This window comes from Camponotus vicinus, unplaced genomic scaffold (assembly GCF_025532165.1).
Source record: "Camponotus vicinus isolate PSW18456_S1 unplaced genomic scaffold, iyCamVici1.0 SCAF_3, whole genome shotgun sequence".
NCBI lineage: Eukaryota > Metazoa > Arthropoda > Insecta > Hymenoptera > Formicidae > Camponotus > Camponotus vicinus.
Window position 1 is genome coordinate 13,390,225 of NW_028141967.1, and position 21,095 is coordinate 13,411,319.

Consider the following 21,095-nt stretch of genomic DNA (forward strand, 5'->3'; position numbering starts at 1 on the left):
TTAAATCAACCAAGTCTTTGAAAATGCCTAAGTTAATCGACTTTTCTCTTTACCGAAAGGCGACTTTTAATTTTCTGAAAATGGTCGACTTTAAGTCGACTCATAGTCGATAGTTAAAGTCGACAATAAACCGTACTAGAAATAGTTGACTAAACGTCGACTTAAAAAGACGACTTCAAGTTGACTAAAAAATGTGGATTATCAGTCGGCAAATAGCCATTCGTGCTGTGTGGGTTTTATGCGCTTTCGTTCGCGTAACTATCGAATCTAACTCACTGCTTTTATTTAAAAATTTTCAAGCTATCACGACTGGTCATCCTCAGTATTTGATTTTGTTTAATTAAATTTATCCACAAAATTCAAATGTTGGTTATATACATGGGTCAGATTTTGCGTTCGTTATCATTATTTCATTGCTATTATTAAATTATTACAAAAAATTGGTTATCTTTTTGTTACATTCTATTTGAAAATAAAATTACACAGGTCCGTCTTTTATTTAAAGCTAATTTTTAAGACAAGATAATTGACTACTTTTTTATTAAAAAGCTATTATTTTCATATATTACATCCGCTGAACTCTCCATGATTCTTTTCTTTCTTCGATAAAATATCCGAAGATGATAAATATTAAGAATCGGTTTGCACCCAAGGAGCAGAGCGATTCTTAATATTTATCATCTTCGGATATTTTATCGAAGAAAGAAAAGAATCGTGGAGTTCAGCGGATGTAATATATGAAAATAATAGCTATTTAATAAAAAAGTAGTCAATTATCTTGTCTTAAAAATTAGCTTTAAATAAAAGACAGACCTGTGTAATTTTATTTTCAAATAGAATGTAACAAAAAGATAGCCAATTTTTTGTAATAATTTAATAATAGCAATGTAACTATAAGTGCAATGTAATTATATGTGTGTTTTAACAATAAATAAAAAAAAACAAATATTTATTTTTTTACAGACAATGTATTCATCGATTACTCAGAAACAACAAGTGCTAATGTTATTTCTGATCGAGATTATCCTAATCGTGTTAATTGGGTCAATGATGACGTATGGTCCGGAAGCAAATACTAATTTGTTGAAAAATCATACTGGTCAGTATACAATATATATATACACATATATGCATAGATTAGCCAGTAAGCAGAATGGCTGCACTATGTTAGCAGATTGGCAAGATTTATCCAGAAGTTGCTAATTAGTATCATATCTTCATTATGCTTTTATAATGCCAATAGAACCTCACATTTTATAATAAAATTGACAATAGAAACAGCAGAATTTACTAATATAATCTGATGGCAGCAGAAATCGAACAGACTGTGCAGCTCCTAACTATTATTGTGTTTAAAATGTAAATAGAATAATAACGTATAAATCATATACATGAAAGCTCTTAATATTTGATATATTTCTGAAAATATTGCGAATTTTGTAAAATGCTCGATACAAATTAGTTTTTTAAATATCTTAAACAATTTCCCAGATAGTAAAATGTTAGCACCATGTTGTCGGCAGTGTACAGATAGCAAACTAAATTATGACTTTACAGCAGATTCCTATCTACTGTATCCAATTGTTTTTTTACTAGGATAATATAATGCTAGGATAATTTTGTAATAGGATAATATAGTATATTTGATATAGTGTGAATGCAAAAAATGCAAAAAAAATTAAGTATCATTTGCCATGTCGGTAAAAATATGACAAATATGAAATACATCTCGCCATCACGATGCGATAGCAGAAATACAGCAAGAATAGATCATGCTTGTCATAACATACTGACGAAAATTTGACAGAAATCGTGCATGACTTGTTGTTATAATGTAACAGCGGAATCGTAGCAGAATAAAACAAGAAATATTACATCCTAAAAATGACATAATTGATAATATGTACAGCAATGTCACTCGTTATAATCCAAATAAAAAAATTCTATAATTTTTTAATTGGACCATTAATCAAGTAAATAATTAAAAAATAGCAAATTAAAAGTAATGTTTAGTGGAATGCAAAAAAGATAATAAAATAACAGTCACATGTATAGCATTGTCATCTTGTTATATCAAACTAAATGTTACAATTAATTAGGTATTTTTTATTAATTAGACACACTTTAACTAATCATCTCATGAAAAAATTGCAGAGAACTTTTTCGCTTGAATTCTAACAATGACATTACTTATACAGATATATAATTGCATCACTTTTAGGACACTATGTATTCAAAAACACATAGTCACATGATTATTATTAATATAGATAATATTTATTACTCATATACGGGGTGTCCCGAAACTAACGCTTGATATTTTAAAGGCAGATTCTCTGATCAATTTAAAAACCATTTTTCCTCAGCGAAAATGTCGCGGCACTAATAGTTTTCGAGTTATAAACGATTGAAAATAAAGGGTTTTTCGCAAACTAAGGCTTATGAGAATAAAATATTAATAAAGTCACATTCTTTAGTTAATTTTAGGTAGAGTTTACTTTAATAGAATTTTAATTTAAGGCTTAGTTAGAAAGATACATGATGACAAAAATTGGGAATATGCAAAAAATAATGATCTCCCTCGACATTTTCGCTGAGGAAAAATCGTTTTTAAATTGGCTAGAGAATCTGCCTTTAGAATATCAAGCGTTAGTTTCGGGACACCCTGTATATACAGGGTGACCCATTTTAACTTAGGCAGCCAAATAACTCGAAAAATAAGCAAGATAGAGAAAAATGTTTTAGACAAAAGTTGTATGGTTTCGAGTGGGCCATAAGATGGTATCATTGGTTTGACCTTGAAGAGTCATTTGAAGGTCACGTGAAGGTCACTTCAATTTTTTTAAATGGAATACCCTATATATTTTTATACATTCTTGTAGCTTATTTCGAGAGCTTTCCAAAACACTATAATTAAGTACCTTTTCGTTAAGTACTTTTTGAGTTATGAGGCTTGAAATAATTTCTTAATTTTACATAAACCGTAAAATATCTTGTAAAATATTCATTTTTCGATTATCTTACCTTAATACTTTTATGTACAAAATAATGAGAGGAATCAATTGGTGTAAAGAAAACACATAGTTGTTTTTAAGAAAAAATATGGAATTGTTAATTGCAAATTACATATTTTTTCTTCGAAACAACTATGTGTTTTCTTTACACCAATTGATTCCTCTCATTATTTTGTACATAAAAGTATTAAGGTAAGATAATCGAAAAGTGAATATTTTACAAGATATTTTACGGTTTATGTAAAATTAAGAAATTATTTCAACCCTCATAACTCAAAAAGTACTTAACGAAAAGGTACTTAATGATAGTGTTTTGGAAAGCTCTCGAGATAAGCTACAAGAGTGTGCAAAAATATATAGGGTGTTCCATTTAAAAAAATTGAAGTGACCTTCACGTGACCTTCAAATGACTCTTCAAGGTCAAACCAATGATACCCTCTTATGGCCCCCTCGAAACCAAACAACTTTTGTCTGAAATATTTTTCTCTCCCGGGCTTGGTTTTCGAGATATTCGACTGGTCGGATTAAAATGAAACACCCTGTATATATATATATATATATATATATATATATAATATGTATAATAAAGAAAATTTGTTTTGCAATAAATATGTCGTTTTTAACAATCTCAGCTCAATTCTGTTACTGTCACCGGTGGTCGTGATCAAGGGATATGGTAGTGTCTTGCGCCAAGTTCACGCGAAACACAGCAAGGCACCCCGTACATATATCTATACGCGAATCGGATAGTTGAGAGTGCCTCAGATTATCATTTCTCATATAACGGCTGAACGGATCGAATTCTTACTAGGCTTAATCGATAGTTTGGGTTTGAATTATATCATAAAAGTATCGTTAGTTTTTTCCTACATGTATTGTAAACGGAGGAAATGTGATGCAAAGTCTAACTGTGAAAATTTTCTCTTAAGAAACGTCGTGGTCATTCTCTCCGTCGTCGGAAAAATTTACGGTTGCCATTTTTAACACGAGATGGCACTAGCAGCATTCCGATAGTAAGGCTGATAGTAGAGAACGAGACGTTAGCGCTTACGTCTGTCGCAGTCATGGACGTAAAGTAAAGTAGAGGAAAATGTATGTACAACTTACGTATACGTTTTACTTTATCTTACTTTACGTCCACGACTGTGACAGACGTAAGCGGTTATGTTTCATTCTCTACCAGCAGCCCAAATTATCGTAATAATTGCATACATGCACACATACATACATATATTATTATATATGTACATAATGATGTAAATGTGCGTGTGTGTCTGCGTGCACGTCATGTATATATAAAAATATATTTAAAAAAAGAGTGGTCCCTAAAAAAACTAACCTTTCCAAAAAAAGTAAAAAAAAGGCGCCAAGTTCACGCGAGCAAGTGGAAAACTATTATATTTTCCACATTTGTTTTAATACATCCTACAAAAATTAATGATATCAAAAAATTGCGCCAACTGAAAATAAAATCTTACATATTATCTTATTAAAAAAATAATATCAAAAGGTAAATGTGTACTTTAGGTTACACAGCTCAAAAAATTTTTATTTTCACATATGTTGTAGAGGATACATTCCTAAGTAATACACCGTTTGAATTTTGCGGCGGTCTCTTTTCATTTCTGAGATATGCACTTTTGAAGTTTCACACTTTTATGTCATCTTTTCGTTATATCCTATTTATATATTTACATTTTTTGTTTACATTTGTTCATCACGGTTTCATATTATATTTTACTTGTATGTTTATATTTTTTTGTTTACGTTTGCTATCTCTAATTAATATTCTAACATAAATATTCTAATAAAAAAAAGGTAAACAATTTAAATTTATATAGAATTTAATACAATTTAATACAATTAAAAAATATCATAAATGTATGTGTACACACACACACACGCGCGCGCGCGGGGGGAGGTGCAAGGGGGGCCTTCGGCCCCCCCCTCCCGCAACCACCCCGCCGGTAGGGGACGCATTGCGAAGAGTTCAATTACAATGGATATATGCTGTAAGTTGTAAAGCGAGGTCCACCTTGCCTACCGGTGTGTATACACATACATTTGTGATATTTTTAATTGTATTAAATTGTATTAAATTCTATATAAATTTAAATTGTATTAAATGTATTTAAAATTATTATTCTTTTATATAACAGCTAAAATAGTAGGTTTATGAAAAAAATGCATATAACCTTTTTTGAAGAGTTTTTCAGCGGCTTTATTTATTGCTTAAAATTTTTATTCTCAAATCAATATTTTCAGAGATAAAAAGCATTAAAATTGTGAAATTCTTTTGTTAATAACTTTTTAATAAACAACGAGCGACGGCTAAAACCTTTTGGATGTTACTCAGGGCAGTGACCTTGACAACATATGTCAAGGTCAAGGTAATCGAGGCGAGCTCCGTTTATCGGAATATTTACTTTATTATTTTTATAAAAAATTAAAACAATTATTTTATATGACTTTTTATGATTAAAATATTTTTGTAGATTTTTATTTTTAGTTGGCGCAATTTTTTGATATTATTTATGTAATAAAATAATATGTAAGATTTTATTTTCAGTTGGCGCAATTTTTTGATATCATTAATTTTTGTAGGATATATTAAAACAAATGTGGAAAATATAATAGTTTTCCACTTGCTCGCGTGAACTTGGCGCCCTTTTTTTAAAGCCTTTGTTGAAAAGGTTATTTTTTTAGGGATATCACTAACAAGGAGATTAATTGGAAGTGTTCCTCTCCGATTTTGATGAGCTTTTAATACAGGGTGATTCAAAATAACCTAATTGTCCTTAAAATGACACATTCTTGAGTCAATTCTAAGACGATTTTTCCTTTTGCAAAATTTCGTCCGACGCTTAGTTTTTGAATTATTAAAAGAAGTAATTAACTTATGACGGGTCGGATACACAAGAGGCAGGCAAGGGTGGCGCGATTCACCGTTAGACGCGGGTGCTTACGCGGGTGCTTACGCGGGGCGCCTGCTGCGATCACCCGATCGCTACAGACATACACATGCGAATACATACATTCTCATTCTCTCTCTCTCTCTCTCTCTCTCCCTGCCTCTCTCTCTCCCTCCCTCACTCTCTCTCTCTCTGTCTCTCTCTCTCTCTCATTTGCTTACTCACTTTAAGTCATTATTATTCTTACTTAAATTATTATTTACTTTTTATTATTATACATTTTCGCTTTAATTATTATTATTATTTTAAATTGTACTGTTTTTTTTTCTTTTTTCTTACGAGAGGGGAAAATACATTTTATGCATACTCACCGGACGGTCCGGGGAGTTATGTGGGACTCGAGTACCAAGTCGAATTACCAACTCGGTACTCCCTACCCACTAAAAACCCCTCTCTTTCGCGAATTTTCTCTAACACTGTTTATTTGACATCCCGAAATTTGTTTTCACACAACACTAAAGAATAATTATTACCTTGTTCGATGTATTGCTGTAATTCCTTGAGAAATGAATTTTCCGATAGATCGTACTTTCACTCAAATTGAACGTAGATATCACGTTCTAAAGGACAGAGATCCACACTAAATAATTAATTGAAAGTTTTTTTTTCTTTTATAAACTGTATTCTTTTATAAACTTCAACATAATCACATTCATTCACTCACTCGATAAGACGAGAAATTTACCAATGACTCTATCACTAATCACTATCAATCACTGTCGAATAATCACTGTTGGCAATTAAGAACCACTCGATTAAAGAAAGACACGCGCACATACGTTATTACACGACGCGACGACGCGACAACGCGACGATATTTACCCGGCGACAGCAAACAGTTTTTGGTTATGGTAGGTTACGGTAGGTTAAGGTACTAACAGCGCTGTCGAACTTGAACATGTGTTTGATTGATAAACCTACCGTAACCTACCATAACCAAAAACTGTTTGCTGTCGCCGGGTAAATATCGTCGCGTTGTGGCGTCGTCGCGTCGTGTAATAACGTATGTGCGCGTGTCTTTCTTTAATCGAGTGGTTTTTAATTGCCAACAGTGATTATTCGACAGTGATTGATAGTGATTAGTGATAGAGTCATTGGTAAATTTCTCGTCTTATCGAGTGAGTGAATGAATGTGATTATGTTGAAGTTTATAAAGAATACAGTTTATAAAAGAAAAAAAAACTTTCGATTAATTATTTAGTGTGGATCTCTGTCCTTTAGAACGTGATATCTACGTTCAATTTGAGTGAAAGTACGATCTATCGGAAAATTCATTTCTCAAGGAATTACAGCAATACATCGAACAAGGTAATAATAACTATTCTTTAGTGTTGTGTGAAAACAGATTTCGGGATGTCAAATAAATAGTGTTAGAGAAAATTCGCGAAAGAGAGGGGTTTTTAGTGGGTAGGGAGTACTGAGTTGGTAATTCGACTTGGTACTCGAGTCCCACATAACTCACCGGACCGCCCGGTGAGTATGCATAAAATGCATTTTCCCCTCTCGTAAAAAAAAAAAAAAACTACAATTTAAAATAATAATAATAATTAAAGCGAAAATGTATAATAATAAAAAGTAAATAATAATTTAAGTAAGAATAATAATGACTTAAAGTGAGTAAGCAAATGAGAGAGAGAGAGAGAGAGAGAGAGTGAGGGAGGGAGAGAGGGAGAGGCAGGGAGAGAGAGAGAATGAGAATGTATGTATTCGCATGTGTATGTCTGTAGCGATCAGGTGATCGCAGCAGGCGCCCCGCGTAAGCACCCGCATCTGACGGTGAATCGCGCCACCCTTGCCTGCCTCTTGTATCCGACCCGTCATAAGTTAATTACTTCTTTTAATAATTCAAAAACTAAGCGTCGGACAAAATTTTGCCAAAGAAAAAATCGTCTTAGAATTGACTCAAGATTGTGTCATTTTAAGGACAATTAGGTTATTTTGAATCACCCTGTATATTGTTTTCTGGACAAAAAATAAGGAATACGGAATTTTTACGTGCCCATAAACGTGTTTAGGGAGTAAAACACCTCTTTGAATAAAATCAGTTTTTTTCTTTCGAGACGAATATCTCCGAAGCTATAAGAGATAGAAAAATATTTTCAAATTAAAAATTAAATGGTTTTAAGAGTACTTTACAATGACAAAAAAATTTTTTATTTTTTTAATTTTTCAAAATATCCCACCACTAAACATTTTTTTTCAATTTCTTTATCATTAAATGAAAGATTATTTTTTTACGAATCCAACTATATATGATTCAATTATATTTCGAAAAATAATTTTCCAGAATTAATTGTAAATACGCTCTGTAAATACGCTATTTGTGCTCGATTCTTCGCGCAACACATCCTGTTTTTCCTTAATAACAGATAATTAACAGATATATTTGAAGGATATTCTATGTAATTATCGGAAGCTTTTAACATGCTAGACATTTATAACCTTTTAAATACAACATTTTTAAACACAACATTTGAATATATAATAAATATCATACATCAAGATACAAAAATCAAATATAAATATATCTGAAACAACCATTTGGAGCAATAGTATAAAAGTTATTGTTTTGCAAGCATTAGTTTAATACGTGACATCGTTTAATGGGGCATTATCAAGCGACGCGGTAGCGTCGCGACGCCAAGTACAGAAAAAACAGGATCCGAGCAGGTCACTGTTCTTGACGCGGCGCTACCAAGTAGCTTATCCGGAATTTCACGTCAAGTAAACTTTCGGTTAAGATATTTAATAAACTAAAGCCGTAATCAAAAATCTAACGATACTTATGATAAAATGTGAATATAAGCTTTCGATTGCGACCAGTTTGAATAAAATCGGTGCAGTCAATCCTGAGAAATGATGATTGAATATAAGAATTGTGACATTTTTCGTTCTTCAGTTTTCCTTTTCCAGGTTCAGACTCACGTACATATGTTCGCACGCACACACGCAAAGCGAGTTTGTCCCTCAAGCGGCGTTCATACCGCTGCGTATACGATTATTCGATGTTTACAATGCTTTAAGAGACATAATCATATGCGTGCATACATGTGATATGTATATGTATATGTGTACGTACGTGTGATAGATTAATTTATCGTACAGTAACAATTTTCAAAACTATTCCTTCGGGGTGAAATTTAATATTTTAGAAACGGAGGCGTAAAAATACGGAAATACTTCTGCTGTTAAATAAAATTTAAAAAAAAGTAATTTATCGTATAGTAACAATTTTCAAAAAACATCCCTTATAAAAGCAAATTTCAAAAATCACCCCTTAAGAATGAAAAATAATATCTCGAAAATGATGCGTCGCAGAAATATGGGACTCACGCCGTTAATTAAAGTTTTTTTACAAAGACTAATTTACTATATAATAATAATTTTTTAAAACCACCCCTTGAGGGTAAAATCTAATATTTTAGAAACGGTATACCACAAAAATATAAAACCTGTGCCGTTAGTTAAGGTTTCTATAAAGACTAATTTAGCGTATAATAATAATTTTTAGAAACCCCCGTGCGGGTGAAATCTAATGTTTCAGAAACAGTGTGCCACAAAAATATAAAGCCTATACCGTTAAATAAGACTTGTAGAAAGACTAATTTACCGTATAATAATAATTTTTAAAAATCACCCCTTGGGGGTGAAATCAAATATTTCAGAAACGGTGCGCAACAAAAATATAAAACCTATGCCGTTAGTTAAGGTTTCCACAAAGACTAATTTAGCGTATAATGATAATTTTTAAAAACCACCCCTTGGGGATGAAATCTAATATTTCAGAAACGGTGCACCACAAAAATATAAAACCTGCATTGTTAGTTATGACTTGTAGAAAGATTAATTTACCATATAATAACAATTTTTAAAAACAACTCCTTGGGGGTGAAATCTAATATTTCAGAAACGGAGTATCATAAAAATGTAAAACCTATACTATTAGATAAGACTTGTAAAATGACTAATTTACCGTATAATAACAATTTTTAAAAACCACCCCTTGAGAGTGAAATCTCATATTTCAGAAACGGTGCGCAACAAAAATATAAAACCTATGCCGTTAGTTAAGGTTTCTACAAAGACTAATTTAGCGTATAATGATAATTTTTAAAAACCACCCCTTGAGGGTGAAATCTAATATTTCAGAAACGGTGCACCACAAAAATATAAAACCTGCATTGTTAGTTATGACTTGTAGAAATATTAATTTACCATATAATAACAATTTTTAAAAACAACTTCTTGGGGGTGAAATCTAATGTTTCAGAAACGGTGTACCACAGAAACATAAAACATGTGCCGTTAGATAAGATTTATAGAAAAACTAATTTACTGTACAGTAACAATTTAACAAAAATAAAAAGGGTAATTATTTATTTTAGGGGAGCAACCTCTGATGACTTTGACCTTGACATATGTTATAGTGGTCATCCTTCTCAGTAACCTTCAGAAGGTTTTAGCTGTTGCTCGTTGTTCATTAAAAAGTTATTAACAAAAGAATTTTACAATTTTAATGCTTTTTATCTCCGAAAATATTCATTTGAGAAAAAAAATTTTAAGCAAAAAATAAAGCTGCTGAAAAACTACAAAAAAGGTTATATGCATTTTTTTCATAAACCTACTATTTTAGCTGTTATATGAAAAAATAATAATTTTAAATACATTTAATACAATTTAAATTTATATAGAATTTAATACAATTAAAAAATATCACAAATGTATGTGTACACACAAACACACACACGCGCGCGCGCGCGCAGGGGGTGCAAGGGGGGCCTTCGGCCCTACTCCCGCGACCACCCCGCCGGTAGGTAAGGTGGACCTCGCTTTACAACTTACAGCATATCTCCATTGTGATTCAACTCTTCGCAATGCGTCCCCTATCGGCGGGGTGGTTGCGGGAGGGGGGCCGAAGGCCCCCCCTTGCACCCCCCGCGTCTGTGTGTGTGTGTGTGTGTGTGTGTGTGTGTGTGTGTGTGCGTACACATACATTTGTGATAATTTTTAATTGTATTAAATTGTATTAAACTGGAAAATCTGATAAGAAGGCTATAAAGAGCCAACGCAGTTGTGAGGCGTGAAATTTTTTGAGGACGTTCACTTCAAATCAACAATCCATTCTTCTTCAGTATAAATGATCTTAGCGTCTTTATTATCAAACGTTTCGTACTCAATTCGAGTCTTCTTCAGTGATTCTAATAACAAAAATTACAACAGGAATCAAATGCAATAATACTAAAACCGCAATAATAGTGACAAATGCGAAAAGAGAAGTTACATAGTCACATACATACAAAGTCGCGGAGAGTTCCACAAGCCCATCAAGGCTGGTCCAACACAAAAGAGTCCAATGCAAGCAACACTCTGAGCGGTGCAAATCGTAAAGAGCGATGCACTACCAAAATAATGCAAAATGTAATTATAAGGCAAAGTAATAAGTTATTCAGCAAGTCAGAGGCAACTTACTCAGACAGTGAAAAGACCAACAAAGATGACACGGACACTCAACAAGCACATGATCGACTGTGCCCGAACATTCAAACACTAACGACAAAAAGGCATCGGAACGTATTCGACAAAAACAAACCAATACAAATAGATATTGGTAAATTGTTAGATATAAGTCGAATTACGTCAAACAAATCATGGCGCAGTGATCGAATGTGTCTATACGCATCGCAAACTTCATTCTTCATAAATTTAAATTGACATGTCGCCTATGTGACACGGAATGGTGTAAGTCGTTACGATAACGTTTACAAAAATTTAAATGTTGTGGTGCTACCTTGTGACTAATGCACTTTCTCAAAAATATGATCCGTAAATATAATCTCGATAACTGTTTACTAATCAAAATCCATTTCTTTAAGTAAGATACAGTCCTAAAACCAAAATAGAATAAAGACGCTAAGATCATTTATACTGAAGAAGAATGGATTGTTGATTTGAAGTGAACGTCCTCAAAAAATTTCACGCCTCACAACTGCGTTGGCTATTTATAGCCTTCTTACCAGATTTTCTAGTTTAATTTGTCATTTCTGAGAGCCTTTAATTTTATATTTTAAATTGTATTAAATTCTATATAAATTTAAATTGTATTAAATGTATTTAAAATTATTATTTTTTCATATAACAGCTAAAATAGTAAGTTTATGAAAAAAGTGCATATAACCTTTTTTGTAGTATTTTTAGCGGCTTTATTTTTTGCTTAAAATTTTTTTTCTCAAATCAACATTTTTGGAGATTAAAAGCATTATAATTGTGAAATTCTTTTGTTAGTAACTTTTTAATAAACAACGAGCGACGGCTAAAATCTTTTGAATGTTACTCAGGACAGTGACCTTGACAACATATGTCAAGCTCAAGGTCATCAGAGGTTGCTCCCCTAAAGTAAATAATTACCGATTTTACAAAAAGGTGTGAAATCCCTCTAAAAGAAAAACCTTACAAAGGTAAAAAAAATACGCCAAGTACATAAAAAATATTCTACCTTGTATGCATGTTTAATAAAAAAATTCCTTAAAAATAATTTACAGTAATTTTCCTTCAAAAAATCATTTTTCTAAAAAACAAAACCTCAACAAATAATTTTCATAAAAAAATATTTAAAAAAATATCAAAACTAAATATGAAATCAATAATTACTATTAGCCAAGTACTTAAGAGCAATTTCTAAATTTGGTATAATATTTGCCATGAAATATATCAATTTTATACAGTAGAAATATTATACATAAATTCTCCCTAAGAAATTAAAACGCATTTTATATTTATTCAGAGAAAATTGATTTTTAAAATATTTAATGAGAATTAGGATTCGGTTAATTCTTAAAATATTTTTTATATAATGTATATAATTTTAAAAAGAGTTTTACGCAAGTTTTAAATCGCACAGTCTTTAAATCAAAGTAAGTTATAAAAACTTGACGTGCCCGGATCGTAATCAAATACAGATTAAATATTTAATTACATAATGTCTAATATTTTACATTTTATTGGAGATATATTTGTTTATAATGTAAACAATCCGGGCACGCTAAGTTTTCATAACTTACTTCGATTTAAAGACTGTGCGATTTAAAACTTGCGTAAAACTCTTTTTAAAATTATATACATTATATAAAAAATATTTTAAGAATTAAAAGAATCCTAATCTCTAATTAAATATTTTAAAAATCAATTTTCTCTGAATAAATATAAAATGCGTTTTAATTTCTTAGGGAGAATTTATGTATAATATTTCTACTGTATAAAATTGATATATTTCATGGCAAATATTATATCAAATTTAGAAATTGCTCTTAAGTACTTGGCTAATAGTAATTATTGATTTCATATTTAGTTTTGATATTTTATTTTTTAATATTTTTTAATGAAAATTATTTGTTGAGGTTTTGTTTTTCAGAAAAATGATTTTTTGAAAGAAAATTACTGTAAATTATTTTTAAGGAATTTTTTTATTAAACATGCATACAAGGTAGAATATTTTTTATGTACTTGGCGTATTTTTTTTACCTTTGTAAGGTTTCTTTTTAGAAGGATTAATTATTAATCGATACATGTGCTCTCGTAAATATTTATTGACATTTTAAATATGTCAATTAATTTATATTTCTCTTACGATTTTACGGTATTTATGCATAAAAGGGGCGCCCTCTCCGATTCTTTTTATTTTTAAATATGTTATAAGGGAGATCTTCCCGAGTAATTTCGTATATACAGGGTGATTCAAAATAACCCTCTTGTCTCTGAAATGACACATTCTTGAATTAATTCTAAGACGATTTTTCCTTTGGCAATATTTCGTCCGAAGCTTAGTTTTTGAATTATTAAAGGAAGTAGTTAACGTATGACAGGTCGAATACAAGAGGCAGACAAGGGTGGCGCGATTCACCGTCAGACGCGGGTGCTTACGCGGGGCGCCTGCTGCGATCAGCTGGTTGCTATACACATACAGACACACATGCGAACACATACATTCTCTCTCTGTCTGTCTGTCTGTCTGTCTGTCTGTCTGTCTGTCTCTCTCTCTCTCTCTCGCTCTCTCTCTCTCTCTCTCATTCACTCACTCACCTGTAATATTTTTTTTTTTACGAGAGAGGGGAAAATGCATTTTATGCATACCCACCGGTCGATCCAGTGAGTTATGTGGGACTCGAGTACCAAGTCGAATTACCAACTCGGTACTCCCTACCCACTAAAAACCCCTCTCTTTTCACGAATTTCCTTTGACACACTGTCCCTCTGATTTCCCGAGATCTGTTTTCACATAACGTCAAAAAATAGTTATTATTACCTTGTTCGATGACTTTTGATGTATTGCTGTAATTGCTTGAAGGAAAAATGAATTTTCCGATAGATCGTACGTTCTCAAATTTAACGTAGATATCACGTTGCAAAAGACAAGAAATCCACACTAAATTATTAACTGAAAGTTTTTCTTCTTTCATGAACTGTATTCTTTTATAAACTTTAACGTAATCACATTTATTTACTCACTCGATGAGACGAGAAATTTACTAATGACTCTATCACTAATCACTATTAATCACTGTCGAATAATAACTGTTGGCGATTAAAAATCACTCGATGAAAGATAAACGCGCGGACACGTTACTACGACGCGACGACGCGACAATGCGACGATAATTATTCGGCGACCGCAAGCAGTTTTTTGTCATGGTAGGTTGCGGTAGGTTAAGATACTACTGGCGCTATCGAACGCGATCATGTGTTCGATTGAAGAATGCGGTAAACATAATAAACATTTAACATATTAATATTATTATCATGAATGTGTGTGATATCCATACATCGTATGATATCTATTTAAAAATTAATTAGATTAAATAAGTGTTTTTAAAATATTTATTACTTTTACTATTATCATATAAAATATTAATATTAAATATTTATTTAACTATTTTACCTATTTATTTATTTATTTATCTATTTCACCTATTTATTTTTAACTATTTATTATCAATGATCGAAAATCGGTCATTGATAATAAATAGTTAAAAATAAATAGGTGAAATAGATAAATAAATAAATAAATAGATAAAATAGTTAAATAAATATTTAATATTAATATTTTATATGATAATAGTAAAAGTAATAAATATTTTAAAAACACTTATTTAATCTAATTAATTTTTAAATAGATATCATACGATGTATGGATATCACACACATTCATGATAATAATATTAATATGTTAAATGTTTATTATGTTTACCGCATTCTTCAATCGAACACATGATCGCGTTCGATAGCGCCAGTAGTATCTTAACCTACCGCAACCTACCATGACAAAAAACTGCTTGCGGTCGCCGAATAATTATCGTCGCATTGTCGCGTCGTCGCGTCGTAGTAACGTGTCCGCGCGTTTATCTTTCATCGAGTGATTTTTAATCGCCAACAGTTATTATTCGACAGTGATTAATAGTGATTAGTGATAGAGTCATTAGTAAATTTCTCGTCTCATCGAGTGAGTAAATAAATGTGATTACGTTAAAGTTTATAAAAGAATACAGTTCATGAAAGAAGAAAAACTTTCAGTTAATAATTTAGTGTGGATTTCTTGTCTTTTGCAACGTGATATCTACGTTAAATTTGAGAACGTACGATCTATCGGAAAATTCATTTTTCCTTCAAGCAATTACAGCAATACATCAAAAGTCATCGAACAAGGTAATAATAACTATTTTTTGACGTTATGTGAAAACAGATCTCGGGAAATCAGAGGGACAGTGTGTCAAAGGAAATTCGTGAAAAGAGAGGGGTTTTTAGTGGGTAGGGAGTACCGAGTTGGTAATTCGACTTGGTACTCGAGTCCCACATAACTCACTGGATCGACCGGTGGGTATGCATAAAATGCATTTTCCCCTCTCTCGTAAAAAAAAATATTACAGGTGAGTGAGCGAATGAGAGAGAGAGAGAGAGAGAGAGAGAGAGAGAGAGAGAGAGACAGACAGACAGACAGACAGACAGACAGACAGACAGACAGACAGACAGACAGACAGACAGACAGACAGACACACAGACACACAGACAGACAGAGAGAGAATGTATGTGTTCGCATGTGTGTCTGTATGTGTATAGCGACCAGCTGATCGCAGCAGGCGCCCCGCGTAAGCACCCGCGTCTGACGGTGAATCGCGCCATCCTTGCCTGCCTCTTGTATTCGAACCGTCATACGTTAACTACTTCCTTTAATAATTCAAAAACTAAGGTTCGGACGAAATTTTGCCAAAGGAAAAATCATCTTAGAATTGATTTAAGAATGTGTCATTTCAGGGACAAGGGGGTTATTTTGAATCACCCTGTATATGCAGGGTGTCCAATTTTAAATAATACTCTCAAATATGTATTTCCGAAACGGTGCGTTAAATAAAAAAATTTTTCAAACAAAAATTGTATGGCTTGAAGGGGGCCATCAGATGGTGGCAATGATTTGACCTCGAATTTAGTGATCATTTGAAGGTCAACTTAATTTTTTTAAATGGAACCCCCTATTTTTTATTACTTATTCTTGTAGCTTATCTCGAGAGCTTTCCAAAACACTACAATAATAAAGTATTTCTTCATTGAGTACTTTTCGAGTTATGAGGCTTGAAATAATTTCTTAATTTTACATAAACCATATAATATCTAGTAAAATATACATTTTTCGATTATCTTACCTTAATACTTTTATGTACAAAATAATGAGAGGAATCAATTGGTGTAAAGAGAAAACATATAGTTGTTTCGAAGAAAAAATATGTAATTGTTAATTGTAAATTACATATTTTTTTCTTCGAAACAACTATATGTTTTCCTTTATGCATAAATGCCACTTTTTATAACTTTTGTGAAAAAAACATAGACGTCGTTTATACATTACATAAAATTTTCGTCTTTTTTTATTGAACAGACTTCTCACGGAGAACGAAGAAATTTCAAAAGAAGGTACGAAATATGATATATGCTTATTATTTAAAGAATAAAAAAATATTTATTTAAATGCCATAAATAATATAGTTATATTTTATAAATTAATAATATAACTATATTTAAAAAAAATGCAGTTCAATCCAAGAAATGTAATATGAGATACGTATATATAAGAAACGTAAATGCTGCTGTTTACTGCTGCTACTTTTAATTTGCTACAAATTTGCTATTCCTGTTACAAATGAAGAAATAGTAGTAAAAAAGAAAATAGAAAATATACTGTAACAAATGTATGAGGAAAAATTTGAAATAGATGAAGAAGATTCTCTTGCTTTTCAAGATTCTTTTGATATATCAGATATAGAATTAGTAACAGACGAAGAAGGAAATGAAGTACAAGAAGTATCATATTATGTATAGAAAATGTGTAAATGAGGACATCTCAATTGAATAAAAAAGTGCTGTTGAGTTTTGGAAATCTTCTATTTCATGCTTATTGTCTTTATACAATATTATTTATGGCATTTAAATAAATGTTGTTTTTATTCTTTAAGTAACAAGGATATATCGTATTTCGTACCTTCTTTTGAAATTTCCTCGTTCTTCGTGAGAAGTCTGTTCAATAGAAAAGACGAAAATTTTATACAGGGTGTCAGGAAATTTTTTGCAGTTCCGAAGTGTGAAGGTAGATTGGCTCAAATTAAGAAGGAAGGTCTTCTACTGTTTTGCGATATTTGCAATAATTAACGAAAAATTAATTAAAGAAGATCGGCCAATGCGCGTGGCTAGAAGTGCGTGGCGGTGAAGGCAATCTCACTGTAACATAATAGCGGCGAGCGGCGAAGCGGTGATTGGGGAGGGGAAGAGCCTTCGCCGCGCGCCTACACACTCATCGCATATCATGATGCAAAAACTGTTTATTTTCTGTTGCATTTTAACTAACAATGAGATGACAAATCATACGCGGCTGTTGCCAGAGTGCTGGCGATATAATATGTAGCACATTATTTACAATATATGATCTAGGCAGACTTGACTATATATGGGTTTCAATACATACAATTATATTCCAAATAGCAAAATCCTAATAATATGTCAACAATACGCTAACAAATTCAATTATAACTTTGCAGCAGATTACAATGTGCTGCATTCACATTAAGCTTAATTTTTAAAATAGTTTTCCGGTATAGTGAAAATACAGCAAAAATTGAGCATTATTTGCCATTAAGTTTTGACAGATATGTAGTAAATATTAAACAAAGTCCATATCGGACATTAATGGTAGAAATACAACAGAAATTAAATCTGATCTGCTATTATAGAGAGACAGCAAAAACGTGGCAAGAATAGCATATTACCATATCAAATATTGATAGCAGAAACGCAGCAAAAATCGAGCATAGCCTGTTGTCATGATAATGATGATAGCAAAAAAACGATAAAGATAGAACATGCTTGGTAAACACAATTAAATAATTACATAATTAAACAATTAAATAATTAATTATTTAACAATTCCTGAAACTTAAGATTCATATGAGAATTGAATTCATATTGCGTTTCAAGCAATCAGTAAATGAGCATTTTTCTGTTCATCCATCCAATTTCTAAATAATCAGTTTAATATTCTGAATCTTTTGTTATTATGTAAAAAAATGATGTAGAAATTAAGTTGATAAAAAGAGATACTACATATTTTTAATTTTGTTAATGGTGCTTTACAGTATTTATATTTATCCATGACAGAAATTTGAGATGGTATGGGATGTATTATATAACAAGTAAACAAATTATAACTCGATATAACATATCACTATTTTTCTGCTATTATTTCTTAACATATTATATTGTGTTTGTTCTATGTTCTTCTTTTATTTTTAAAGTGACAGTGCACGCGCAATTTCTATCATTTTTTCTGTTACAATGTATTTGCAGATGAATTCGATTTTTAAAGATATACTGCCAATGTAACATGTCATCATTTTATGTTTAGTTTTTGTTGACATTGCATCGACACGCAAATTTTTACAGTAATTTTTATAGCATATTATTATGCAAGAACTGTTCATTTTCTGTTACATTTTTGTTTGAGATGGTAGACCATACTCTGCTACTGTCGGAGTTCTAATATATACCGCATAATTTGCAATATATAATTGCTCAGTAGAGATAACGTTAATAGACCCACTGTCTTTTCGAATAAGATATTTTATTCTCAGTTTGTATTTTTAACAGTATTTATCCACTTGCTTTGTATCGCATACACATATAACCTTCGTCTCAATTTCGCATGAAAAGCGCTTTATTTTAGTGGTCCCGGGACAACGCCTTGGAAAAAATTTTCCTGAGTCGCGGCACGCGTGTCCACTCTAGTATTTCTCCTAAACTGCTCTAGGCTTCAACACTCCCCACCACTCCGTCATTTGCCAAACTCTTCCGAACACACATTCGTATGCTCTCGCTCGCCTTCGCTTCGCATGTGTACTGCGTGTGTGTATACGTTAGACGCATGTCGTGCGCGATTTGCTTTCCACGCAACAATAATTTCCGCAGATTCAGACATCTAATAGTATAAGTACAATAAAACTGAATATTACGGGTATATAAGTATAAGTACATAAATATTACAGTTATATAAGTATTATCTATAAGTAACCAGTAGATTTCTTTCATAAATATAACATGTGATGTAATAATATAATAATGTAATAATATATATCATATGTCATATTATAGTTTCTTTGAAAAGTTTTCTCAAAGTAATAAATTAAATAAGAAAACGAAAGAAAGACAAATAGTATGTATAAAGCATAGTATATATGTAGTAGAGGTAAGCAAAAAAAATCTGCTCTCTCCCGCTCGTTCCCGCTAGCGAGACTGGATTCTCGATTCACATATTATCGGGAGTGCTGTTATCGAGAATACAAGCTCGGGAGCGAGCGGAATCCCGAGTCTCGATACTTTGTTAGATTAGAGTGAGCATAGGGAAAACTCTTCCCTATCCCCACTACATTGTCGCGCAACATATTGAATCGTCTCGATTTCGGAAATCGCTGGGAATACAAATCTTGATCTGTCCCGAGTCCCAATATTACCGGAAGATCTCGGTTCTCATCATAGCAGGTAGTCCTTATCTCATCTCCACTCTATCCGCTTGAGTAGATATACTAGGCCGGTTCTAACTCAGGTCCTCTCAGGGAGGTGAGGTGCGAGGGGATCTCAGTGGAGCGGGGGGATGACGTCACGCGGGATTTCGGTGGCACGAGGGCTGCGGGGCGGGGGACGCACGTGTTGGATGTTTTATGATAAGCATAAACAAAAAACAGCGGTATTCCTTTGAAGAGGATTTTGGGCCTAACCCAAAATCATTTTCCCTTTTTTTATTTTATTTTATTTTATCTTATTTTATTTTATTTTTAAGGAAGAATTGTAATGTATCAGCGCCGATGTTCGGCTGCTCTCGCGATACATCCCCAATATAAATAATTCTAGATTTTTGCAAATTACGCGTCGCACAAATTTATAAACAATATAAACAAATGGCGCTCCAGAATCATTTCTCTCTCTCTCTTCCCCCCTTTATCTCTATCCCTCTCTCTTTCTCTCTCTATCCCTTTATCTCTCTCTGTCATCTCTGTATTATCGCAAGTATAAACAATATTACCGATGTCCATTTAATAAACAATATAAATAGAGATTTTCTTTTGAAGGATTGGGCGGATGGAAATACGTGCGAAGAAATTACATCATGATTTAGACTCATTAAAACTCTTTATTCTTGTTTTACATATTTTTCTTACGTACTATGGACTAAAAACTAAAGCTGCCAGCTCGCAATCGACGAGCTGATGCTTGTTGAAAGCATCACTCGCGCGTATTACATTTGATATTTCTTTCGGATTTATTACAGTGGACGCGATATTGGAGAATTGCGTAAACTTGACATCAACTGTTTGGATAATTTTATCCAATCGATCAAAAGTTACATCTATGCATTGATCGAGATCGAACATACGATGTAACGTTGATTCGATCATCATCATGCATACGCTTGAAGATTCGAGACTTATGAGTTTGACGTCGTTAATCGTACGAACTCTCACTGTTAGCGGTCCAACGCTTATGAAATTATCATCTTTAGAGTCGTTTCGAAGGAAATTTTGAA

General features: G+C 32.2%; 1 protein-coding gene across 10 annotated transcripts in view; it reads left to right on the top strand.

Moving 5' to 3' along the window:
- Rh50 (Rhesus blood group-associated glycoprotein Rh50) overlaps nt 1–21,095 on the top strand; it is a 415,396-nt gene that overhangs the window by 80,636 nt on the left and 313,665 nt on the right. For 9 of the 10 annotated variants that reach the window (XM_083092852.1, XM_083092847.1, XM_083092854.1 and 6 more), the window contains one exon: nt 964–1,099. In XM_083092852.1, coding sequence (XP_082948978.1) covers nt 967–1,099 — 133 coding nt within the window. In that variant the 5' untranslated portion in view covers nt 964–966. Of the gene's footprint in view, nt 1–329; nt 366–963; nt 1,100–21,095 lie in introns of those variants that run through there. The other variant, XM_083092855.1, reaches the window with a different exon arrangement.